The 26167-nt window shown below is 34.1% G+C and overlaps 2 protein-coding genes across 2 annotated transcripts in view; one reads left to right on the top strand and one right to left on the bottom strand.

Moving 5' to 3' along the window:
• Cralbp (Cellular retinaldehyde binding protein) overlaps positions 1-9654 on the top strand; it is a 104296-nt gene extending 94642 nt beyond the window's left edge. The window contains exons 6-8 of the mRNA XM_081744681.1: positions 1320-1436; positions 3089-3182; positions 6097-9654. Coding sequence (XP_081600807.1) covers positions 1320-1436; positions 3089-3182; positions 6097-6260 — 375 coding nt within the window. The 3' untranslated portion in view covers positions 6261-9654. The remainder of the gene's footprint in view (positions 1-1319; positions 1437-3088; positions 3183-6096) is intronic.
• A 14744-nt stretch (positions 9655-24398) lies between these two features.
• The window catches only part of LOC145674257 (importin-4-like), a 105827-nt gene continuing 104058 nt past the window's right edge, over positions 24399-26167 (bottom strand). The window contains exon 19 of the mRNA XM_081744092.1: positions 24399-24533. Within this exon, the coding sequence (XP_081600218.1) occupies positions 24406-24533 (128 nt within the window). The 3' untranslated portion in view covers positions 24399-24405. The remainder of the gene's footprint in view (positions 24534-26167) is intronic.

Genomic DNA, 26167 nt, shown 5'->3' with positions numbered 1-26167 from the left:
TAAGAGACGCGAGGCCGTAGACGGACCCCCCAGCCAGCCAAAAGCCACTTTAAATAATAAAAATGCATCAACAAGTTACAAAGAACTACTTACATTTTTTCATAATGTCTTTCATATATCTCCTAGTCATACTTTACCAATAAATAAAAAAATGTATTGGAAGAATTAAATTGAAACAAAAGTAACTTCTCTTTATATTTATTAAAAACTTAATTTATTATAAAACCTACAATAAAGATGTACCTCATATTTTTAATCTTCCTCTATGTTTTCTCATTCTTACGGTCAAATTAGACCTCCGTCAAACATAGATTCGAAAACAGAGATTAAATTAGCTAAGGAAATATTCAGACTGACATCTGGAATTATATTTTCTTTAGTTATTTTAGACATTCGAAGACCACAGGAAAGATAGGCAAACTGTTAGTGTTTCTTCCTTCTGAGCAAATTGAATTTTAAACGTTGAAACCACACTCAATGCAGTAACCAAAGATAATGATTGAAAATAACGTACGCACTATTTGTGTATATCGTTAGAATAGGAGATTATGTTTCTCAAGGCGTGCACATTATATCTATAACCCAATTTCGAACAAGAAGTGACATTTCACCATTTTCCCTGTGGTCTTCATTTGATTATTCACGAAGAAATTAAATATGGACAGAAAGCAGAGAATTCGTGTTATTATTAAGTTCAAAATCTTTTATAGCCGAGAATTCTGTCGAGAAATTTGAAGCTTAAAATATATGTATAAAACGAACTCACATTGTGCTGTATGGTTGCGAAACATGGTCGCTTAGTCTGGGGAAAGAACATAGACTGACAGTATTTGAGAATAAGATCCTGAGACGAATATTCGGACCCAGGAGAAACGGGAATGGGGAATCTCGGAAACTTCATAACGAGGAACTACATAATTTATAACGTTTACCAAAGATTGTTAGGGTCATCAAATTTAGGAGGCTCAGATGGATAGGTCATGTAGCCAGAATGGAAGAAAGTAGGAACGCTTTCAAAGTTTTAACTGGAATTCCAATCGGAAAGCAGCCATTAGGAACAGGCATAGATCGGGGGACAATATTAAGATAGATCTCGTAGAAATAGAAATACAAAGTAGAAACTGGATCCAGTTGGTTAAAAATAGAAGTCAATGAGAGCTTTTGTGAACGCGGCATTAAACACTCGGATTCCATAGGAAACAGAGTTAATTAGTTGGTCTTCATTCGATATTTTTTTCAGGCACTTCCAATATTTATATTTATATATATTTGTAATAGAAAAGAATAATTACTTAAATATTACGTTTTTATGATTACAGAGAGCTGTTCCTATGAGGCATAAATCACTGCACTTTCTCAACATTCCTGGACCATTGAAATACGCATACGACTGGGGAGTACGAAGATTCTCAGAGAAAATGAGGAGCAGGTTTGCTGTAAGTATTATAATAATACAAAATACTTATCACGCATTCCTATGAAACGTTGTTTATTTCCTCCGAAGCCAGGATTTGGGATTAAGTCAATAGAAATTACCTCGAACAAGGCCGTTTTGATGGCTGAAATCTAGTTGATCAATATATTCTGACTTTCAAAAACTACAATGGAACGGACATCTAATTAGCAGATTGCACTGAAGTATTTATATTTTATAGTTAATCCTGCTTTAGTAACTAATATTTATGCCGTTAAACTTTCAATGAGGTTTGAATGTTCGACATCTATTCAAGCTCATTATCCGTGCATAATTTCTACAAACCGAATATTCGGATATTATAATGTAAAGAAAAGGCACTTGTTGTGTTTATCTTTCTTCGAGATATATATACTTTGCTGAAATACTCAGGAGAGAGTTAAATCTTCAAAAATAAATAATAACTAAATAAATAAATAAATAAATAAGTGCTAATTTTACAGTAAACAGAGAATTTCTTGATTACCTTTTTCCAATGTATTTATAATATTTTGAGTTAGAAGTAACTGTAGTGCAGGCATATGAAAATCTAAACAATTGTAACGTTTATGATTATGTAGAGAAACATAAATATATGATATTGAATTTACAAAAAAAAAGAAAAAAGAAAAGAAAAAAATAAAAAAAGAAAAGAAAGAAAAAAGAAAAGAAAAAGATATTTTCTGATTTTTCGTTCTTATTTCTCAACTCTGACGATGAGCCATTGTGGCTCAGAAGCATAAGTACAGAGTGACTATAAAGTTCAACTTTCAAAATGCTGTAAGAAAAAAAAAAAAAAAGAAAGAACCACTGGTCAGAATGACTTCAAATTTGAACTGAATATACTTAAAGAAGAGGGAAACGGTATGGCATATGAAAAAGTTTCGAAGTGTACAAGTGACATTTTCAATCGAAATACGACGGCTTTGCCATGAGTTGCACATTAAACCAACTGTACTGGTCAATGTACATGATAGTTTCAGCTTTGTGAAGGAGAAAATTACTTCTAAGTCATTCAACAGTGGTGGCACTGTTAGTGGAAAGCCCATTCACTACGGCAAGGTCTTACCACATTGGATGAGAAAAATCGGTTTTTAATTATCCTTAATCCAAAAACTGCATAAAAAGCACACAATGTTTCGGTTTTTAATTGTCCTTGGGCCAAAAACTGCATATAAAGCACTAAATGATTCGGCTTTTGATTACCCTTAGGTCAAAATCTGTTACAGCGCCATCTGTTGATACATTTCGGAACTTTTTCTTATACCATATCGTTTCCCCCTTCTTTAAGTATATTTAGTTCAAAATTCAAGTCATTCTAGTCAGTGTTTTTTTTTTCTTTTTTTAAAAACATTTTGAAAGTGGGACTTTAATTATAATCACCCTGTATATCACATTTGATTATAGGATGTTTGTTTGTTGAACTTTAGAGTCCCTTTTTTTAAGCATCGAGGCTATATGAAACATGGACCAAAAGTTGAAGGTGCAATCCGAACTACCGTATTTCGTTCAAATACCAATGATTTTCCACCGGGAATGTCACATACATCAAAGATTCGCGCGCTAGCCACACATTCCTTTATAGCGCTAATGATGAAATCATATTTTTTAAAATAACATTTCTTCTCTTTTTAGTTGCACGATACAGTTGAAGATCTCTGGAAGGTAATAGACAGAAAAATTCTTCCAATGGAATACGGTGGAGAAGTTCCTATGAGAGATATGATTGGTAAGTTTTCAAATCACAGTTTCAAGATAGTTTTGTATTATTTTGTGATTAAGGAGATCCCTTAACACCGTCTGAAAATTGAATTGAATGAGAAATTAATGTTCTTCTTATAGAATTATTCCATGTACGACCAACAATAACACAAAACAGCGAAAGATTTGTTTGAAGCTTGTTACTAGAATGGAAGAAAGTAGGAAGGCTTTCAAAGTCTTGACTGGAAGACCAATCGAAAAACGACCATTAGGAAGACCTAGGCGCAGATGGGAGGACAATATTAAGATGGATCTCGCAGAAATAGGAATACAAAGTGGAAACTGGATCCAGTTGGCTAAGGATAGAAGTCAGTGGAGAGCTTTTGTGAACGCGGCAATGAACCTCCGGGTTCCAGAGGCTATAGAGTCCGCTAGTTAGTTAGTGAGAACAGATAAAAATAAGCTTTTTCTCTTCTGATTTCGGAGGGACAGTGGCTCATATCTGGTGCAAAGGGTTCCTGATTCGTCCCCGGTTACACGAGTTTCTGGTGGAAAACATCATGTCCGTGAGTTTTCTCGGGATTCTTCATTTTCCTCACACATTTTTATTCCACTATTTTTTTCATAATCATTCAGTTTCATTATCATGTGCTTCCTTTAGCCTAGCCAGTATCCTTCGTAGGGAAGCCAATTGAATTGGACACATCTTGCGAAGAAATTGTCTTCTTCATACCATCATAGAAGGAAAGCGAGGAATAGGAAGAAGAAGAACACAAGTAATCGATTATTTCAGAAACAGAAAATATTGGGAGTTAAAAGGGGAAGCTTGAGGATCGAAAAATGTGAAAGAAACATTTCCAGGCCTAAATCCAAATTGAAAAAAAAAAAAAAAAACTCTTTAGTTCCAGGACCTGCCGAAAGGCAGAATACTTAATAATAATAATAATAATGTTTCTTGCTCTAACATTATTAAAACAAAGATGGTTTTGAAGCAAATTAACGGTAAATCAGAAAGAAAGGAACAACAAATATAAAAAAGTCTTCGAAGTTTGTGGAAAATTTCCCTGTAGTACAGTACATTCAATTATTTCATGTGACAGTTTAGAAGAATCGTTGATGTTTACTTAAGTGAGAGCAGAAATTACTTCTCTGATAATTCACTGTAACTTTAATGTTCAATTCTGTAGGACCAGAAGGAAACGCACTCGGAGTGCAAAATTAGGAGTATGAGCCAATCCTGCTTATCACTATCATAATGAAACCACAACCTAAGAATGAAAAAAAAAAAAAAAAAAAACATCATTAATTTTATTTATGAAAATTAAATGTCAGTTTGGTTGGTAGAAACTAAACTAAAATTTTTGTATCATCTTAATTTTGGCAGAAAACAGGGCATGACTTTTAAAATCAGAAAGACAAAACTTGTAATCTTCTTTAAATTGTTGGAAGCAGATAATAAGCAGTTCTTAATATTTTCTATGTCGACAGAAAGGCACTTGCAAATAGTCAAAATTGCACCTGTGGCGATAAAACTAATTAACATTTCAGTGAAAATCATGATAACAAATACGAAACTATTGAATGCTAGCATTGTTACTAAAAAGACTACATATCCACTATACTACCTTTCTTGTGCCAATTCCTTTGTGAGCCATTTCTTTCATTAATAAAATATTATCATTTTGACAACAAGAGATTGTATTAACAATTCTTTAAAATCACTTATATGCATTAACATAATTCTTACCCCATAAATGTTAACATTTCAATATCTTAATTCATTAAATTCAACTAAATGTAATTTTTTGGTTCTTTAACGATACGTGACACTATCTTGCTCAATAGAGTTTAAACTTTCCTTGTTTACTTTGATCAGGAAGTATTGGGAATGTATCATATATGATCGGGTATGTATCGTATAGGACAGTTTTTCGACCTTAAATCCTCAAGATTATGATTGATCATAACCATTTCGTTTTAAAACCATCTATGTCACAATCACACCACTGTGGAAGACACGCTTAATGTAGCTGAAACAGTCTGTGACTAATTTCTTCAAGAATAAACTGATTTTTTTTTGTTCAATCTGCCCATACAAAGTGCATATGACAGTTTTTTCTGACACCATTTCTCAACGATATGACCCTTTGTAGCCATCTTGCTCTAAGACAATCTATAATAATCTACATCCAAATACAAAGTTTGGTTATTCTACCTCAATACCCTTGGAAAAATCAATGCTAATTTACCAAAATCACTTATGCTGCAATTCCTCAGGGATTAATATCGATCACAAATATTTCACTACAGAACTATGTGCACCATCACCAATGCCAAGATACGAACTTTGGTTAAAGTAGCTTGAACTGTTTTGAAATAATTTCATCAGGAACGAAGAACTGCAAATGATAAATATATGGATAAGTTTTCTAGATACTATTCCTCAAGAATATGACCGATCGAAACTACCTTTGAACCATCTACAGTATGATCACTATCAATATAGAAGGTTTGGTTATTCCACTTGAAACAGTTCCGTAGTAATGAATGCTAAGATAGAGAAGAGTACTTGGTCAGTTTTTCTCAAGCGTATGATAGATCAAAACTACAGGTAATATATTGTTCAAAAGCTAATCAATGTAACTTGAATCGCCTCCGAGGAAAATGGTTTTAAAGAAACACATATATGGACGCATAAGGTCTTCGTTTGCTCAACTCAAACCTTGGCATGTTTTTCTCTTTTAATCTATCTTTCCTTTGGTCGTCTACCAGAAAACAAGTAGTTTCAGTTCATACCATTACACAGCATCTTTTTTTCTTTTTTCTTTTGTTTTGTTAAAAATTGTGTAGTCATAATGTTCGAAAAAGTATAATGGACACTCCGTATCATTGTTATTATAATTAAAGTTGATATGTTATTAAATTTACTGTTCTTTTTGCAGATGAGTGGAAGATGAAAATTCGTGCGTCGAAACCAACTCTGCTAGCTTTGGACGAAATGTCATTGTCACCACACTATTACACAAAACACAATGTTTACACAAAGGGAAAAAATGTTGGAATTGGTGGAATTCCCGGAAGCTTCCGCCGATTAGAAGTAGATTAACATCTCACACAAAAATTGCAGTGTTTATATTTTATTACTATGTAATTATTTATACGAACATTCCAATATACTTTAGTTCAAAATATTCTGTTAACTTAATGTTATTTCACTTTTTTATTTTTGACATATTTCGACCTAATTTTGGTGTGTTTTTTTTTCTTTTCGTGTCTTACTTGAATAACAAACATATCATTGAACATGTTTGTTTGTGACCATATATATACAGAGTGGGCACAAAGTCGTTTTTCCCAATATGCGAAGAGAACTTGTTTTGAGGAAAGCGACTTTGTGCCCATCTGCACATGTATAAATGGACCATGTGTATCATCATTTGCATCTTGATATATATCAAGAAGAATGAATAAAAAAAGACACAATTAATTTTGACTGAATGATATATATCCGCGATCCATTTATACTCCCTGAGAATCATACAAGACAATTTGTGAAACAATATTGCACAAAATTCAAGCACGAATTTGTGAGGATGTAATGCAAACGCAATTTTATCATTTAGTAAAATGTTTAGTAAAATTTAGATGATATATTGGACTATAGGTTAAATGTTTCATAACAAAATTATTTTCTACAATTCTGTTATTCTGTTATTATTTCATAACGCAGCTCTATGCTTTGTCATTCCATAATAATATAGTTGAAAAATACTTAGTCTTTAAGTTTACAATAATAAACTACAATATGTCAAATTATGTATACTGTTGTGTCTTTATCATGTATAACATAATAGTTTAAAGTTACTATGACCAACCTTTCCTTTAATTTAACGATCACATTTGTACAATTATTGTATCTTGAGAAATAGATTAACATATTATTTTTTCTATGCATTAACAAACAGAAGGTATAATAAAGGAAAGGCAAGTTAGGAATTAAATCAACGTATTTTACAAATACTTTTGCTACAATACTTTTTTTCTGCACCCACCCACCTTAATCTAAGACTATTATATGAGTAAACATAAAATCAAGTAAGACACGGTTGAAAACTTTTGCAAATACGCTTAAAAATAATGTCGAAATGTACAATTATGTTACACATCATAATTCATGATGCAGACAGGTGTTTATTTATTGATTTTATCTCCGATTAATACAAGTTTCTTTGTATTCTATTATTTTTATCATAAGGTTGATACCTGTACCTTAATGGCGGGTAAAATATCGATGCCCTCTGAAGACCTTTTGATTCCATAACATAAGAGTGCTATCAACTTTTCTTACTATTGTACCATTGCAGGAATTCATATTTTCTTTGTATTGGTTAAGGATTTTACTCTTTCGGTTTGATTATATTATTTGTAAATAATATAATTTTGCTTGCTTCATATTTTCATTTTTACAAATGTTAAATGTAAACAAGTAGCATAGTTGTCCATTGTTTTGTTTCACGTTTTGATTATAATTTGAATAACCGTCTGTTTCACTAATGATCATTATATTTAACAAATCGTTCAATATCATTTAACACCGTTAGGAAGTTATTCTTTTCTTAAAATCTGTAAACAGCAACCATTACGTGTAGCTGAATAAGTATGGGTTTCACCAAGGATCGTTGATTTTAAGATGTAGTTAAGTGCTATCTAACGTTTCGTTAAGATGAATGATCATTTCATTAAAATACCTTAATCACCTCATCATATTTGGCTCTATGGAACTTTCACATTTTAATGTTAAACTATCGTTGGTGAAACCGGAGACAAATCTGTTCATTTTAGTGGATCGTTAGTTGAGCACTTGTTAAACAAATTGCGATACAGGCGGTCATCTAAATGCAATACACAGTGATTCAAAGTGTTCAATTGAAATTTCAGGAGATTACGCTTGTGAGAAAATGGAAAAGTAAGGTTCAAATATAAAGAGTTTGAAAATGTTTTGTTTATGGAATAGAATTATAGCAAAATGTTATCTGTAACAATTTAAAAAGGTGATAATTTCGACAAAATTGTTTAACAACTAGTTATATTGTAACTGAAATCGTGATCATATAATCTACTGGTTTGATTTACTGAATGAAAATAAAAGACTTGTTTTCAGTAAGCTATCTTTAGTATAAAGAGCAACATACAGTTTGAGAGTAACACGATATATTTAAATTACTTTAAAAATGAAGTGAAATCTTTCAGTTTTAGGTCCACAGCTATGCCAGGTACGCTAAAGCAGACGGTGATAATGAGAAATAAATCAAATGATGGAGTGAGAAAACTGGGAGGAAACGGGAGAACCCCGAGACAACCTATGCATACAGTATTTGTTCACCACAAGGTTTAGTTGGCGCGAGCTAGGATCAAGCCACGGACCCAACATACTAGAGGTGAGCGCTTTACCGCTAAGCCACCGGAGCCCCCGACTTGGACAGTGCTGAGGGTCAAATACATATATTAAGATTACTAATTTTTTACGGTGGCTCAGTGGTAGAGCGTTCACCTCTTGTGCATGGGGTCTCTGGTTTGGTCCCAGTTGCGCCACGTGAACTTTGTGGTGGGCAAACACCGTGTGCGTGGGTTTCCTCGGGATTCTCCCGTTTCCTCCCACTTTCTTCATCCCACCATTTCATTCATTTCTCTTGATCACCATCTCCTTTACCCTAGCCGGCATAACCGTGGGCTGTAAAACTTAAAGATTTTATTTTCATTTGAGTTTTACTAATTTTATAATAAATTTGTCATAAAATAATAGGAATTGTAATATATATAACTAAATATCCTAATTTATGGATACAATTGAAGATTAAGAATAGATCCCTTTAAAATTGTGTTTTATAACTTACCTAGATATTTGCTTATTCACTGAGAACTGAGAATGAATATCAAAATATTGAACGGAATGTCTTCACAGTTTGGCAATAACTATTATTATATGCAAAAATTATTTATCAAACACTTTGACAAATTGATCCTATTGACAAGATACCCCACTCCATATATTTCAAAATTGTTACTAATTTTTGTCGTAAATATTGTTTTAAAGATCTAGTTTTGAACCGAAATATTTTTCAACCTTCCAGAACTTGTTTTCTTTCATTGGTAGTCAGAAATGATCTCCCGAAGTTGTAAAGAAATATTTAAACTCACCTTGCGGTTATGGTTATGTGCAGAGCAAGTGTTTTGCACATTTTATATTTTCTGTTCAAACACTAGAATAGAAGTGTTATCATGTCTCTCTAACTGTACATTTCTAGTGTAATTAATATGTTAATGTGAATGTCTTGTCAGAAAATTATCTTGAAACGTATTGTGTATGTTTGAAGAGAGTGGATGTGATATTAGTAATTATTTAATTGTAATGAGCAAACACTTACCAGGAATAAGACTCACAAGACCGTATAATGTTAATGTAAACGGTTGTGTTAGATTTAGTTTGACTATATCTTGTAAAAAAAATATTTTAAAATTTTTAATAAAAATTGATTTAAAATTGTAGTTTTATTATTTATTCAGCCTTACTACTTGCTAGAATTATATAAAATAAGTACTGTACACAGGAACGACTCATAAAATTTTGTGATGTCTAGGATGTAGAAAGTTTCTATCTGTTTTCCCAATAGGCATTACACCATTAATTAAGTTTGAACGACTTTGAAACAAATTGTTCCAAATGCTTTGAAGCTTTATTTATACTATACTAGCGTCAGTTACCCGCTTCACTGGGTTAAAATTAAAAAAAAAAAATAATAATATGTTTCGTTAGTCAGTCATTTTTCACTATTACTGAAGCGCTGTCGGATAGGCGATGTTTTTTGCCTTACATTCTTCAAACAGAACATACAAATTTTCAGGATATCCAACTTGAGACATTGCCACATAAAGTTGACCGTGTGAGAAGCAAGGGGTTCTCTTCCCCTTCCCCCAAGTTGCGGGGCTGAATTTGGATTTGAACTTGATCGGAAGTGTCACTGTTCATTTCAGTGATCCCGAAAACTATGGATTCGACCCTAATATCGGTCATTTTCGATCATTTATATATCATTTATATATATATCATATATATATATATATAATAAAACGATATATATCATATAGATGGAATATATATCATATGAATGGAAAACTTTATATATATATATATATATAAATAATCGAAAATGACCGATATTAGGGTCGAATCCATAGTTTTCGGGATCACTGAAATGAACAGTGACACTTCCGATCAAGTTCAAATCCAAATTCAGCCCCGCAACTTGGGGGAAGGGGAAGAGAACCCCTTGCTTCTCACACGGTCAACTTTATGTGGCAATGTCTCAAGTTGGACATCCCGAAAATTTGTATGTTCTGTTTGAAGAATGCAAGACAAAAAAACATCGCCTATCAGATAGCGCTTCAGTCTGTTCCCCTTCTCTAACGTGCACCATCAAAGTGAAATGATAAAAGTCATCCCAGGACCAAACCTCATCTATGTTGAAAATTTGATCGAGATTGTCGAGTGGTTCAAGAGTTATTAAGTCACAAACAAAATGATTTTAATATATATATATATATATACATATATTACTTACCGTAACATAATGAAAATATACATAATTAAAGAAAGTAACAGTACATTTGATCACATCTTCCAAAATCTTCTCTCAGACTCTTTCATGTTCACAGAAAAAGGTTGGGAAGATACAAACATCGTCATTCTGTACGCGAATTGCCGATGACTGTTCAAGAAAACTTACTAGCAAACTACCATGAGGTTTCTGTAACTTCGCAAACAATAATAAGTCTGAAATAAAGTTTATTAACCAACTTTATTGAACATTTTGTTAATTGAAAACTGACAAGCTCTTGTTTACTTACAATAAGACTCTTTTTCATAAAACTTTATGGAACATTTTGTTAATTGAAAACTAACAAACTCTTGTTTACTTACAATAAGACTCTTTTTCATAAAACTTTATTGAATATTTTGTTAATTGAAAACTAACAAACTCTTGTTTACTTACAATAAGACTCTTTTTCATAAAACTTTATTGAACATTTTGTTAATTGAAAACTAACAAACACTTGTTTACTTACAGTAAGACTCTTTTTATAAAACTTTATTGAACATTTTATTAATTGAAAACTAACAAACTCTTGTTTACTTATATTGGGGCTCTTTTTCATAAATTAAAAAATGGGAACACTATGAATGCATTAAACATACTGATGCAATTACGGCGGACTAGTAGAGAATTCGCCTTCGGAGCCTAGATTTCCTTAAGGAACTTTAACCAGCTTTTAATTCACATTTTTTTCACTTTTGACTTTTTTCCTTAGTTACTATGAGTTTTTTTTTTCATTCCAGATAATCTGACAGAAGATCAAAACAAATTTTCTTCTCATCATGCTGACGCACACAATCTGATAAACCTGAATTTTAGTGTTTTGCTTTTTAGCACCAATCTCCGCACCCGGCGAAATAAAATGTGTTCAATTCACTACAACTTTCATAATAGCCCTATATATTTTTTATCTGAATCAGTGAGGTAACACACTTCTTAGTATAATAGTAAATTAAAATGAACAGTTAGTGTTTTTTTTTTTTTTTTTTTTTTTTTTTTTTTTTTTTTTTTTGGTCGTTGGGGTTGAGCAATGATGTTGGAATTGCAAGCGATTACAGATTTGGGAATTGAATGGACACACAAATTTCAAATTAATTTGCAATTTAAAATGGAATTGAAGTCCAAATACAATATGTACGGGAAAGCTACTAGAGTGCTATCAGCGGAACTTAAAATGATAAGAAAAACAACATGTATTTCGTCCAGTCCTGTTATTAACAAATGATCTTACATTTAAAAAAAAAACACTAAAATTTCAGCAAGATTGATTTTATTTATAGCTCTTCCGACTATTAAATGAAAGAATAATAGAAATTTACTTTATAATGAATGGGTTCTTAATTGTAGAAAACTAACTTAAAAATACGACTAAAATTATATCTTTAGTACATAATAATAATAATAATCAATACTTCTTGTAAAAAGAAAAATTAAAAATGGTAATTGTTGGAAGCGAGTTTTGACATTGGCTAAAAGGTATAGCAATATCTTCTCAACATCAGGTTCAAGCAAATTGGGGTAAACGTTTGGATTCTGCACGATACTATATTTTGAAAAGCTTTTCTTCTTGTCAAGATTAGCGACCAATTTTCTCCTTTTCCAATGACAAAGAAATGGAGATAAAGGGAGTTTGTTTCGGTTGCTTATCAGCTTCTCTAGAATGAATACTATCTTTCATGAAGGACGAATTCGTGACCAGATACGGTAAAACTATTTTTTTTCTGTTTCTACCATTAAAAATATTTGGTATTGGCGTACTTGCACTTCGTAGTACAAAAATACACTCATAGAAAAAAAGCACGGAATCCTCTACTAAAGTATTAAACTGAGGCAATAGAAAAATGTCTATTTCATTAAAGATAATATAAGTAAACAAGATACATTTTGACAGAAAATTGCATTTATTATAAGCTGCTAGAAAAATATATATGGAGTAAAAGCAATGGTGAAGCGAAGCAAATGTTAAGCATTCTAAAGAATGTTGTATTACATTTCTTTTTCTTTTCTTTTCTTTTTTTTTTTTTTTTTTTTTTTTTTTTTTTTTTTTTTTTTTTTTTTGGTAATTGTTTAAGTTTTCCTGATGCAATCTTTCCAATGCGAGGTAGTGTGTGCTGGGTACCTACGAAAGTATAAAAGAAAATATCATCACTCGAAAACAAACAATACATAAATTACACATCATACAATGTAAAAATGTTTCGTGACTCATCAGTTTTTGTTACCACAGCATATTAGAGAAAACTGAATCAAATTAATGAAGAAGACTACGCTACATGTGCTTTCATAGGTTGTATTACAACAACTTATGAGTACTATCACACACAAAACTTAAAATACAATTTTTGATAGCGTTGACAAAATATAGTGTCCAGATAAGACAAGATGGTAGATGTTTGGACAAACTGTCAGGTGTCAGCAATCTATTTCCCTTTGTATTGACTTATTTACCTATTGGTTTTTGACATTTTTGTCTATCAAAATCCAACCCTTTTCTCCATAAGAGAATTATAACCCCCTACAGAACTGTGTCAGTTTGCACGAAGATTTAGACAGAGTAAATGAATGGTGAAAGTGTAATTTGTTAAACATAAATACAGATAAATGCAAAACCATGTCCTTTACCAAGAAAGGGAATGTTGTTAAATTTCAATATAAATGAAATGAAATCTTTGAGTTTTACGTCCCACGGTTATGCCGGTTAGGCTAAAGGAGACGGTGATAATGAGAGATGAATGAAATGGTGGAATGAAGAAAGTGGGAGGAAACGGGAGTACCCCGAGAAAACCCACGAGCACGGTGTTTGTCCACCACAAAGTTCACTTGGCGGGGGCTGGGATCGAACCCGGGACCCCAAGCACCAGAGGTGAACGCTCTACCACTGAGCCACCGCGCCCCCAATTTCAATATAAGATAGATGGTAAACAATTAAAGGGGGAACAAACTGTGAAAGATCTGGGTGTAATAGCAAATAGTATGCAAACTATCGTTTGAGCATCATATAAATCAAATTGTAAATGACGCAAACAGGAATCTTGGATTCATTTTGAAAATGGGAAGGAATTAAATAAGTCGGGTGCTTTATTGAAAATATATTTTTCATTTGTTACATCAAAATTAGAATATGCGTCTATTATATGGAACCCCCACCCGAAGAAAGACTCTATTAGGATAGAAAGAGTTCAAAATAAAATCGTGCAGTTTCTGGTGTACAAGAGAACAGGCATTTTCCCCAGATATGATAATAGTACTTCGCTTAATGAAAATTTTAACACAATATCTGTCAATCACAGAAGAGTGTTAAATGACATGATATTCTTGTACAAAATGTGAAATAACAAATTAAATAGTAAGGATTTGGTCTCTGCCTTTCATCTCAGGGTACCCATTAGTAACATACATGTGAGCAATGGAAGTTTCTTTCATTGCAAGAAATCTCGAGCAAATGCAATAAAACAGTCATTAACGTGGAGGATAGGTGCAGGGTACAACAAATTGAGTAAATGTAAAAATGTTCTTTATATACACGGTATGAGTCAGGGTAGATTTCGCAAATATATCACAGCTTTTCTATGTAACTCTGATATGAACATTGTAATTGGGTAGAATTACCTGTTGTGTTCTTCTTAAATAAATAAATGCTGTGATAAACAAGATACATTGCAAGGTTCTGTTCACATTTGATCTAACAAACCGGTATGGGATCACTTTTCTTTCGATATATAAATCCTCAAATTGGTCTGACTCTTGGCAATAGCACGGTACACACCTGAGATTTTGTACACTGGCCATTTTATTAAGTACATCTTAAAGGTCAAACAGAAGAAGAAATATATACACACACACTTGATCTCTGTGAAACACAACTGAAAGAGAAAGCGAAAAGGATACAAGATGGAAGGAACGTTATATTGAAGTGGAAACAATGATACTGGCATGAATTGAATAAAAATGATAGTTGATAAGAACTTAGAAGAATGCGTCTACAAAATTAAACATATTTCGGAGTGAACTATGTCAATCCTAGGAAAGATAGGAAAAAATCTTTTAAGTAAACACTCCACAAACTGGTTACAGTCCAAAAAATAGTTTTTGGGAAATAGAAGCGGAAAAGTACTAGAAGACATGAGTGATCAAGTTCGAAACGTCAGACGAGGATGTAGAAAAGTAATTGGACGTTTCGGTTTCGGAGACCGAAATTAAGAAGGGAATAGAGTATTAGATTTCTATCAAAGAAATGGACTAAGAATCAAAAGCTTATGTATTAAGAAAAAGCAACACAATAACAATACAGCTGGAACATGAATTAGGAATAAACAAGATAATTATCCTGGAAATATGCACATAAGTATTCATGATTGTATAAAATGAAATTGAATGAAATATTTTAGTTTAACGTCCCACGATTATGCCCGTTAGGTTCAGGGAGATGGATGATTAAGGCAAGTGAATGATTATGGAAGAATTGGTGGAATGGGAATGTAGGTGGAAACGGGATTACCGCGAAGAAACCTATGGGCACGATGTTGGCTACTATGAACTTACTTGCCCGTAGATCGAATCAGGGACTTCATGGACCAGAGGAAAGAGTTCTACCACTGATGCACCATGCCCCCCTGCATTCATGATTATGAAAGTGATTCTTAACATAGAACTGTATAGCTACCACATATAATGTCGAGAAACAAAGAAATTTTTTAAAAATATATGACATCGTAAAGTAAAAGTATAGAGACTCTAGGACCAAGCAACATGAAACAAGTTAATTGAAAGACAAGTTCTTAAAGGTAAAAATAGGTAAAATTAGCATAACAGTAAATGTACAGTGTATATGACGAAACAATGGTAAAAGCAGCGCAAGAACATAAAGGACAAGGAAAAAGAAGAGAACGAACTAGGTGGTGGACTGACTCAGTATAGCAATCAGTAGGAAAGAGCAAGCCTCGGAGAATTGGTTTTAGAAAGAAATATGCGACTATTGAAAACAAGTCAAAAGCAGCATTTAGAATTTAGTTCAAATCTTACAAGGATATTAGAAGAAAAATGAAAATATTGTATGCAGTAATAAGAAAGGAATTGGGGAAGTATTGTATTAAATTGCCCGACAAAAAAAATCACATCAAAATGGGAACATACAGATATTATCCTCGAAAGAGAAAAGGCAGAACAAAAGATAAATGCAAGCAAGGCACTGGGAACAGACAAAACTGCGGTAGAAATTATGCGAGCGGCAATCCATATAGTGACTGTATAAGGTGATGAACTGTATCTGGGAGACACAAATATATCAATAGATTAACGAAGAGAAAGAATCGTACTAAGCTTCAAGAAATAAAGGAAAATGTACCAACTAGTATAGAGTAACGTTAATAAGCTAATATGTAGGATTTATTTCACAACAAAAACACAAGCAGAACATGAGCAAAAAGCAACGAGGTTTCAAGATATCTTTAACTCTTTAATTGGTTGTGACATAGTACTACGTCAAGGCATATGTGCAGTGGAAACGGTTACGACGTAATACTACGCCTTGACTAGAAAGTCACAAATGTTCAGTTCCAATGACGAAGGTCTCTTTTGAAAACTTTTCTTCTTACATTTAAATCGGAAACAAATCAATAGATGACTGTCAATGCCCATAATGTGCAAACGACATTGAGTTTTGGAATACCAAATGGTACATTGTTGCCCGTAAGAAGAACTTTGCTGATGCTGTAATAAAAGAAACAGAAACTGCATTTCAAAACAGTAGCGAACATCTTGGTGAGGCGCAGACGTCTTTCTAACGTTTTTTCTTTTTTTTTTTTTTTACTGTTGTGTGCTATTGTTGTTTGTGTGAAATATACATAATTGTTTCATAGTTCTACGGTTCTTGTGGTTACGACGTACTAATACGTCTGCCACCTGAGAGTAGACATTTCCCGAAAACTGTGCCAGTTAAAGGGTTAAGGAAAATCAAGATATTTATACTGAACCAACTGGCTGAAAGAGCAAGAAATATGGCAGTAATAAATTTAGAGAACCCATACCTGGATCACATATAGACTAGAGTGGAAGAAGAAACGATATGGTGGATCAAATAACGATGAATATAAAGACCTGACATGGTATCAGTGGTGAATCCAGGGGAAGGCGATCGGGGCGATGCCCCCCCCCCTCAGAAGAGGAAACTTTCTTATTTTATACATATAAATAAAACCCATCCCAGAGTTTGAAGCTGTTAAAAGTATCTCTAAGTAGCAATATGACAACCCCCCTCCCAGAAGTTTGGTCCTGGATCCGCCCCTGCATGGTATCAAACAAGGAACTGGCCTCTTTCCTATAGCATTCAACGTCCTTATGCAGGGCATAGTTAGCAGAGTAAAAGAACGGGAAGATGGATACATATTTATTCACAGATGAAAGGATGTGAGTGAACCCAAAGAATTGCAAAGACAAGTGGATCTTTCGGGCAAATGTGAGGGAAAATATAGCCAGCGTTACCAAAGAAAAAAACTGAAGTTTTGATGATTTTAAAAAACTAAACAACTATAGGGCAAACAATAATCACATACATCTTCCACCCCACACAGATACACACCTATACATACAGACAAACAGAAAGACATAAGAAAAATCGTTGGGGAAAAGCATCTTTCAAATACCTCTGTTTAGAAATGAAGGTATGGCCAACTGAATTTTAAAAAAAAATCTAGGATACTAAATCTTGTTCAACGCTTCATTCTAGGCGAAATAGTCTAAATGAACCAACTATATTAATACTGAGCAAAAATGGAATGAGTCCTATTTCCAAAAATATGTTGGGTTGTCAGAAAAGTCATGTATTTTTTCTAAGTTTTTCAAAAATCAATCAATCATGCATTGCTCCTTTTTTTTCGATAATCTTTTGGAAACTTTCACTGAGCTTCATAATCCCTAGCTTATAGAAGTACCGGTCTTTAGCAACCAGGCCCACTTTTATAAATGGACACACTGGACAAGTGCTCATGGACACAAAGAGACTAGGAGAGCAACGTCTGTGCAAAGAAAAGAATAGAAAAAAGACCTAACGTAGAAAAGAACTGTTAGAAGTAACTAAAGTTAAATAAATATAAGAGAGGTAGAATGAATTATATTTGTCTCTGTACTATTCATAGTAATGAAATCTTATTAGGAGCGAAAGTGACGATGTTAGATCTTAGTCTGAGTGCAGGCAGCTTAGCAGTACAACTGATGAGTGTCGTACAAGGATACGCGATCGATTCGCCCTTCTTTCCCTCCCATTTTTCCCACCACCTCCTACTGCTTTCATGTAACAGAGATCTCTGATGTTGAATATATTCTCCTATGTATACACTCTAGTCACATTAGGTGAACAATTAGTATTATTATTATTTTAACCCACAAACGCCCCTTGTGCCACCAGTGACCCACTTTATTTTTCACTACGTTACATGGGCTATATCATTAATTTAGCCAAAAGCCCGTTGTTCCACTTCAGGCACACTACCCGTTCTCTTGTTGTACGAATTTCGTTCAGTTTTCTTCTCAGGTTTTCGATGTAACACGGTATTGTTCAATGCAGTTGCTAACGAATAAAACTGGTGTTGAGCGTTTGTGGGTTAAGGTTACTGATTTTCATTCCAGGAAATACCGAAATCCATAGATGGTAAATAATGAAAAGTCTCTCCGAAGGAGTATTAAGGAAGATATCCCTCCCGAACCAAAATTGCCATGTCATTGCCCTTATTTACTATTGTTATTGTAAGAGTTAAAAGTCATAGTGGGAGAGAGCTGCTGATTGCTGTGTGCCCAAGATGCTGCTGATGTCAAACATGCCTGTTAGTGCCTTATCTGAATTGAATGTTATACCACTCAAGTTGAGTTTTCAAGAGAGGGAAACCAGTAGAAGTTTGACAGGGCAAGATCAGGTCAGTACGGTAGGTGTATTAACACATCCTTTCCAAGCTACAATTAAGGCCTATTCCGGAAGAACGGCACATAGGCCGTTTTCTTGAATGAAGGGAAAGAGCCTTAAAGATTTTATCAGAGTATATAACAATAACATAAGCTTGCAAATACCTATTATAGGTTTTTAAATATAAAACATCTATTTCACTAGTAAACAGCTTGTATTAAATGAAAAATATATACTATTTTATATATTTATAAACATATTTGTATAAAATGTTATGTGCCCTTTTTACGAAAATCCTTGTTGGTTGAGGAAATAGCACACTATTAATGCATCACAATAATGTCTTTACTGTAACAAAAAAGAAATATAAACCATTACACATGATAATAAATGCGTTATGGATTTAATCCTGTTCGTACTCATTCAATATGAATTCAATCCAGTCCCTGTCTTCAGCTGACAAGAACTTCATTAAGGACCAAACATCTTTCTGTTTTTGTTCGCTCACTCCAACAAAAGGGACAGGCTTAGGGTCAATATGTCTCAATTTCGGACATACCACAGTAGCCATTCCACCATCCTTAACACAATACATCTATGTATAGAGCTGTGGTTTCTTTTGTGCTTTCCGACTTACTCGTGAACGAAGCGAGGAACGAATCTTGAAGAGACAAGGAATCATACGAATTGTACTGAGTATGAAGGAAAAAATTTCCATAGCATTTGTTTTTACAAACCGAGTAACTAAGAACATTCTAGAAGGTACTTCATTCTTGCTCGAGTTGAAGTATTTTTCACCACGAACCCTTTTTCATTTGATTCTTCACGTTTCAAATTCGTTTACTATGCCTCTTCTTATACACAGGTATACTTTCAGTATCCTTTTTAAACTACTGCCACGCTTGTAGGTTAATAATATTGCAATGACGACACCAATAACCGCTGCTAGAGTCTGAATGTCAGCTGTGAGCCAAAACACTAGTGCAAAGGATTACAAAAACAATATTGCCACGCTGTCAAAAATAAAGATATCAAGATTAAATTTTCACAGCGTCTACAGCATAACATGGCGGTTCGTTTTAAATCCGGGAAAAGGGCACATAGGCCTATGTGCCCTTCTTCCGGAATAGGTCTCAATTATTTTTTAACAGGTGATAGAACTTGGGTGTAGTTTCATGTTATGATAGAACAACTCCTTTCGGTTTAATGAGCTCTGGACATTTCTGGATGATTTATTCGTTCAAAATGTCCAATTACCGACAGTAATCATTTTAAACAACAATTTTAGGAATGATCCCAAATAATGGATCAAAAGGTTGCGATCTTGGCCAATAATTAGCTTTTGGATCATGGGCCACAAAACTTTTGAACGCCTGTTTTTTTTTTTTTTTTTTTCGGAATAAGCACATCATACTGAGTTAAGTGATAGTTTGGGTCTGGCTACACTATATGTAGTTCTGCAGATATAAGGTTTACAAGAAAATTTTTGATTGAAATACATTGGATCTTTTGATTCAAAAAATGATTGTTTGGTTCTTTGATACGGGCTATGGAAACAACCTTTCAAATCTCATAACAATCAGAGCTTAACGTTCCTGCAGCCAATGTCTCTTGTCTATGTAGTTTGAGGCGAAACATCATGTCGGGACAAAGATCAATTATGCACGGCTTTGTTGTAAAGAATGTACTTGTCATCACCAGTTATTAGTCGTTTCAAAGAAAGGATGGTTTTCCTCACTTTTAATGATGATATCGGCAGATGTGTATGCGCGATGTCTAATGAACTTCTTTGAGTTCATGAAGAAACCAAACACCGAACTTACTTTCGTATTTCAGCTTCATCAGGTGGTGTGAAACTTCAATGACCGATGTTCAATATTTCTGCAAATTCCCGTATGGTGTAATATGGTACTGAGTCAATCAATGCCTTTATTTTGTCGTTATCAACTTAGGCCGGAGCACTCTAAGCGAGAAACATCGTTGAAATTAGCATCTCCAGTATAGAATTTCGTGAACAATCGTTGGCACTGACGTTCTTGTAGAACATTGTCACAGTAAACTCTACGCAACTTTTCACAAACTTGACGAAGGAAGAAAAACAGTCAAATGGGGCCCATATGCACAGCTTGGTCTACAATTTTCAACTTTTGTAAAGTATGCAACTCAATCAAATCGCTATTTTAAAAAATCAAGCTACAATTGTCAGGAGTCAAATTCCATAGCAATAACATGTGTACATGCAAATGATTCAGGTACTACTAAAAATGAACTAGCAGCTTTTTTTTTTTTTTTTTTTTGTGTGTGTGTGTAAAAATGCGTCATGACTTTTTGTACAACTCAATAAATACAAATTAAGTCGTGTTCCTATTAGAGTTGCTTGTCGTATACATTCTCCTCATGATTAATTGAAAACAATTAAAATGGAAAGTAAATACAGCAAAAGAACCAAACACACACAAAGTAATTTGGAGACAAGAGAAAGAATCAGTTGAGAATGCTCCAAGAGCATTGCCAGAACGAACTTAAAAAGAAGGAGAGATGGAGCGGGAAGGATAATTGTCATTGTTTCTAGATGTAAAAGTAAATCCTTTTATCCGCACCTTCTTCTCTCTCTCGCAAAAATAGTAAAATATTATCTCTCTATGACTTACAGTTCTCGAGATATGGTTAATTCGAACTTTTTTGGCCAATATCTGGGGCACGGGGGCCAGCTTGCCAGTAGGCAGTTAATTAATGACCACCGGTTACTATTTGGTACCAAAATGTTTACCATCCTCTTAGGTATTGATCAACACCAATATGATCTCTGTGTGACTTACGGTTCCCAAGATTTGGCTTCTTAAATCTCCCGAAATCGGAACAATCTATTGGCCAATATCACGGGAACGGTAAGTCATAGAGAGATGATATTGGTGTTAATCAATCCCTCACCAACATGATCTCTCTATGACTTATGGTTCCCAAGATATGGCTCCTTAAATCTCTGGAAATTGGCCATTTTTTGGCCAATATCTCGGGAACGGTAAGAGTGACGCGAAAAATTTAATCACTTTCTCCGATAGTTTCTGATGCTCTATCGAGTGCAGGGTTCATCGCAAATAACAGACAGACAGACACACAGATATAGAGAATTCAGTAACGAACTTATTAAATTCGTTGAAAATCAAAAAGTAATGAATATGTAAGTAAACTGATAGCAATATTAGACAGATAAACACAAAAAGCTTCTTTCTTTCTTTCCAGATTATGAAACCACAGATGGTATTACTAAGGAAAATTTACCCTAATTGAAGAATATAGTGACTCAACCGGAGAAAGCTCAATCTATGTGCTGCTTGTTTTGCAGAAACAAATCCCGTAACAGAAAGGAAGAGATACTTCAGAACGCGTTACTACAAAAGATCTTTCTTATTGAGACAGTATCCTTGTCATTCTCTCTCAGGATATGGGAAAGACATTGTTCATAAGAAAGAGTGATGAATATTGATGAACTAAAGTTCAGAATTACTAACAAGATCACTGTGGAGGTCAGTGTGACATGCTGAATCCTACGTGGAAAGAAGTCGATTATTGTCTGACTTTCTCTGTATGACGAAACGAGCATATAAAGAAGTGTACTAACGCTCTTGCCTTTGGTGCGACCCATCCCATGCTCAATTCTCGGTGGAGACATTCGATCGTAAAAATGTAAAAGTATTTGCAGGCCAACCATTCTGAGTGACGATTTCCTGGGTTTTTCTCGTTCACACCAGACAAATGCCTGGATCGTACTTAACATAAAAGGTCCCAGGCCACTTCCTTAATTCTCCACCTTCCAGAAAGTGTGATAGCCGAGGAACGTCATTCTTCATATCTGACTTGCTAACATGCCATAGATGCCAAAATCCTGAAATATAATTCCTATTTCTTATATAAGTGTACTGATACAGGACACAAAACTGTTTTCAACCAACTTAAAAAGTTCGTTACTGAATTCTCTATGTCTGCGAGTCTGTTCCTCTGTCTGTCATTTGCGATTTTTTCAATTTTGAACACTGCATTCGATAGAGCATTAAAAACTATCTGAGAAAGTGATTAAATTTTACGAGTCACTCTTACCGACCCGAAATATTGGCCAAAATGTGGCCGATTTCCAGAGATTTAAGGAGCCATATCTTGGGAACCGTAAGTTATAGAGATGAAATTGATGTTAATCAATACCTAAGAGTGTGGTATCCTTCCCACTCCAACTCTTCATTCTTTTTAAGTTCGTTCTGGCAATGCTCTTGGAGCATTCTCAACTGCTTTTTTCTTTGTATACTGATATCAGTTTATTTGGATCTTCATTAATAATTAAAATGTATCAGAGACCTTGCGTTCGCCATATATTGAGGAAAACTGAAATATCTAAGCTAGGAGCATTTGAAATGTGTTGGCGCAGAACGCTGTGCATATCATGGACCTAAAGGAAAAGGAATGAAGACGTACTAAAAAAAGCCAATGAAGGACGACAGATCATGAAGATAATAGGAAAAAGAAGAAAGAGTATTCTTGGCCATCTTATTCGACATTCCGATTGGATCACCATGTTGATAGAAGGAAAGGCAGAAAGTAAACAGGAAGAGGAAGACCAAGGATAGAATATATAGATGCAGTTAAGAGGAAGATACCTTATCAAAGTGTAAAACAAGTCTCCAAAAGAAGAAAAAAGTTCTAAAATTTGCATGTTGCCCACCAACCTAAGGTTGAGGTGAGAAAGAAGAAGACTTTCTGCAAATGTGTATTGCCTTGTACTGCTAAAACTAAAATCGATTTATGCTTTCACAAGATCTGACTCGTTCGGTTACTAAAATGAAATCTATTTTAAGAATCTCACTTATATTTCTTTCTTTTTTTCCTTTTCTTCTTCTTATTTTGGCAAATAAATTGAGAGACAACGAAAAAACAATATGCTGTAGAATGCTAGATCGTTTCTTATAGACCAAGATATTTCAATGCACAGTTTATGATGACAAAACTGTCAAGCACACATTTTTCTACACTATATAAGAAGTCTTGAAAACAGCAACTGTTGCATTTAATAGCCATTTCGAAACACTATCTGCCTCACTTCCTAATTTTTTTTTTATTTCCTCAACTCTACTTGCTTCATTTGCTAGAATTCAATGTACCAAGGACCCTTAATATACCACGCTTAAGTCCTATAACAGTACAAGAAAAGTAAAGTGAATACGATGGAATAATTGGTGCTATATTTGAAAGGAATGATACACGATTAAAGCATGGACAACGTGTTGTCCACTATGGTAAAAAGTCATATGACCTGAAAAAAAAAGAAAAAGAAAACACTTACCACATCAAACGTGAGAGCCTTATCATCAAGCTTTTCTGGGTGCACTGCTTAGCCAAATCGGCTGCTATTAATGGATTTCTAACCTGGAGTTCAGTGGTTTTGAACTGAAATGGTTCAGTAAATTGCTCGCGGCCCTTGGACAGTACTCAAAACAAACTCTTACACGTAACTAAATCCGGAACCTTCCACATGAACAGAGGAACTAGCAATTTGGATACTACACATGAACACACCTTTAAGACGAAACTCACCAAAAAATACTAAATTGTAAATTAATCAGAAAATTTGCAATGCTGATTTTCTGATTACTTATTCTGAGTGCCATTATTAAGAGAGACAAAAATCTCGTACGAAACTCACCGCACACTCCACTTCAATCTGCAAGAACCCTTTCCACTTTTACTCGCAGTTCATCTGGTATTTGAATAATGCTGCTGTGGAATTCAGTTGGAAAGTCATTGTTGGTGCCTTTCAACAAATTAATGATCGACTTCTCAGTATCTGTCAGAAAAAAGAAAAGAAATTATTTACAATACAATTGTAGCAGAACCATAATAACTACGAACTTCACTGGTGCCTACGAAGGGATTAAGGAACCATATTAACTAATTAACTAACTCTACTGCCTACGGAACCCGGAGGTTCAATGCCGTATCAACAAAAGCTCTCCATCGACTTCTATCTTTAGCCAAGTGGATCCAGTTTCTACTTTGTATTCCTATTTCAGCGAGATCCATATTAATATTGTCCTCCCATCTGTGCCTAGGTCTTCCTAATGTCGTTTTCCGATTGGACTTCAAGTTAAAACTTTGAAAACGTTCCTAGTTTCTTCCATCCTGGCTACATGACCTTCCCACCTGAGACTCCTATACTTGACAACCGTAACAACAATTGGTAAACGGTATAAATTGTGCAGTTCTTCGAATTGAAGTTTCCGCCATTCTCCATTCTCGTTTCACTTGGATTCGAATATTCCAATCGAGATTTTATTATCAAATACTTACAGTCAACGTTCTTCCCTCAGAGTAAGTGACCATGCTTCGCAAGCATACAGAACAACAGGCATGATTATCGTTTGATTTTAAGCTTCAAATTTCTGGATAAGATTCGCGACGACAAAGGAACTGAATAATAACAGGGGTTCCTCGCTTTAATACCATATTAAGGAACCATATTTCTTTCCGGAAATATTTTTTCCTCCCCTTGTCCTTTGTGGATTTCTATTCCAGATACCTAAACTAATACTGTTATGAGAATAAAAGTGCAAATTGATTTCTCAGTGTTACCTACACAGCAATTTATATATTGTTCCTAATACGTAGAGTAATTTATATGTTTATGGTCACACATGTGTTTTAGGCCGACACATTCTGAAGGAAATTATGTCCTACCTTTAGTTTAGGTATCGAAGTAAACTGCTGGGGATAACGAAAATCTGGAAAAAATAAATAAAAGAAAAATAACCAACTTTAAGAAGGCACTAGAAAAACAGAAAATAAAAACTTTTTAAAAGTACAATATTAGCCGGTTTCAACAAAAGCTCTAGAAAAGTAGAAAATAATAGAAGCGCTAAAAGTCAGAAAATAGTAAGATCTTAAAAGCTGAAAATAATTTATTGCCATTATCTATAATGGTTAGAATGGAAAGATCGAAGACTCATAAAAACTTGTGAACGTGAATAAAAGCAAGGATAGGAATGGCGAAAGAAACCTTTAGGAGGAAGAAAATATTTTGTGAGACCTTGAACAAACAATTGAGTAAAAGATTCATAAAATGATTCGTGTTGAGTGTTGTATTGTATGGGGCGGAAACATGAACATTATGTAAAAATGATAAAAACGACTGGAAGCTTTCAAAATGTAGGTTTGGAGAAGAATGGAGAAAATTAGCTGGATCGAGTAGAAAACGAGTGAGAGGGTGTTGAAAATGTGGGGGAGAAAAGAACAATTTTAGATATTATTAAAAAGAGAAAAATAAACTGGTTGGGACTTTGGCTAAGAAGGAACTACATCATGAGGGACGTGTTAGAGGGTATGGTGGCAGGAAAGAGAGGAAGGGGGAAGTAGACTACAATTAACGGACGATATAAAAACAGAGAAATCGTACATGAAGGTAAAGAGGTTAGCGAAACATGA

Source organism: Thermobia domestica, chromosome 17 (genome assembly GCF_964235325.1).
Source record: "Thermobia domestica chromosome 17, izTheDome1.hap1.1, whole genome shotgun sequence".
NCBI classification, from domain to species: Eukaryota; Metazoa; Arthropoda; class Insecta; order Zygentoma; family Lepismatidae; genus Thermobia; species Thermobia domestica.
This window is presented reverse-complemented; position numbering and strand designations above follow the sequence as displayed.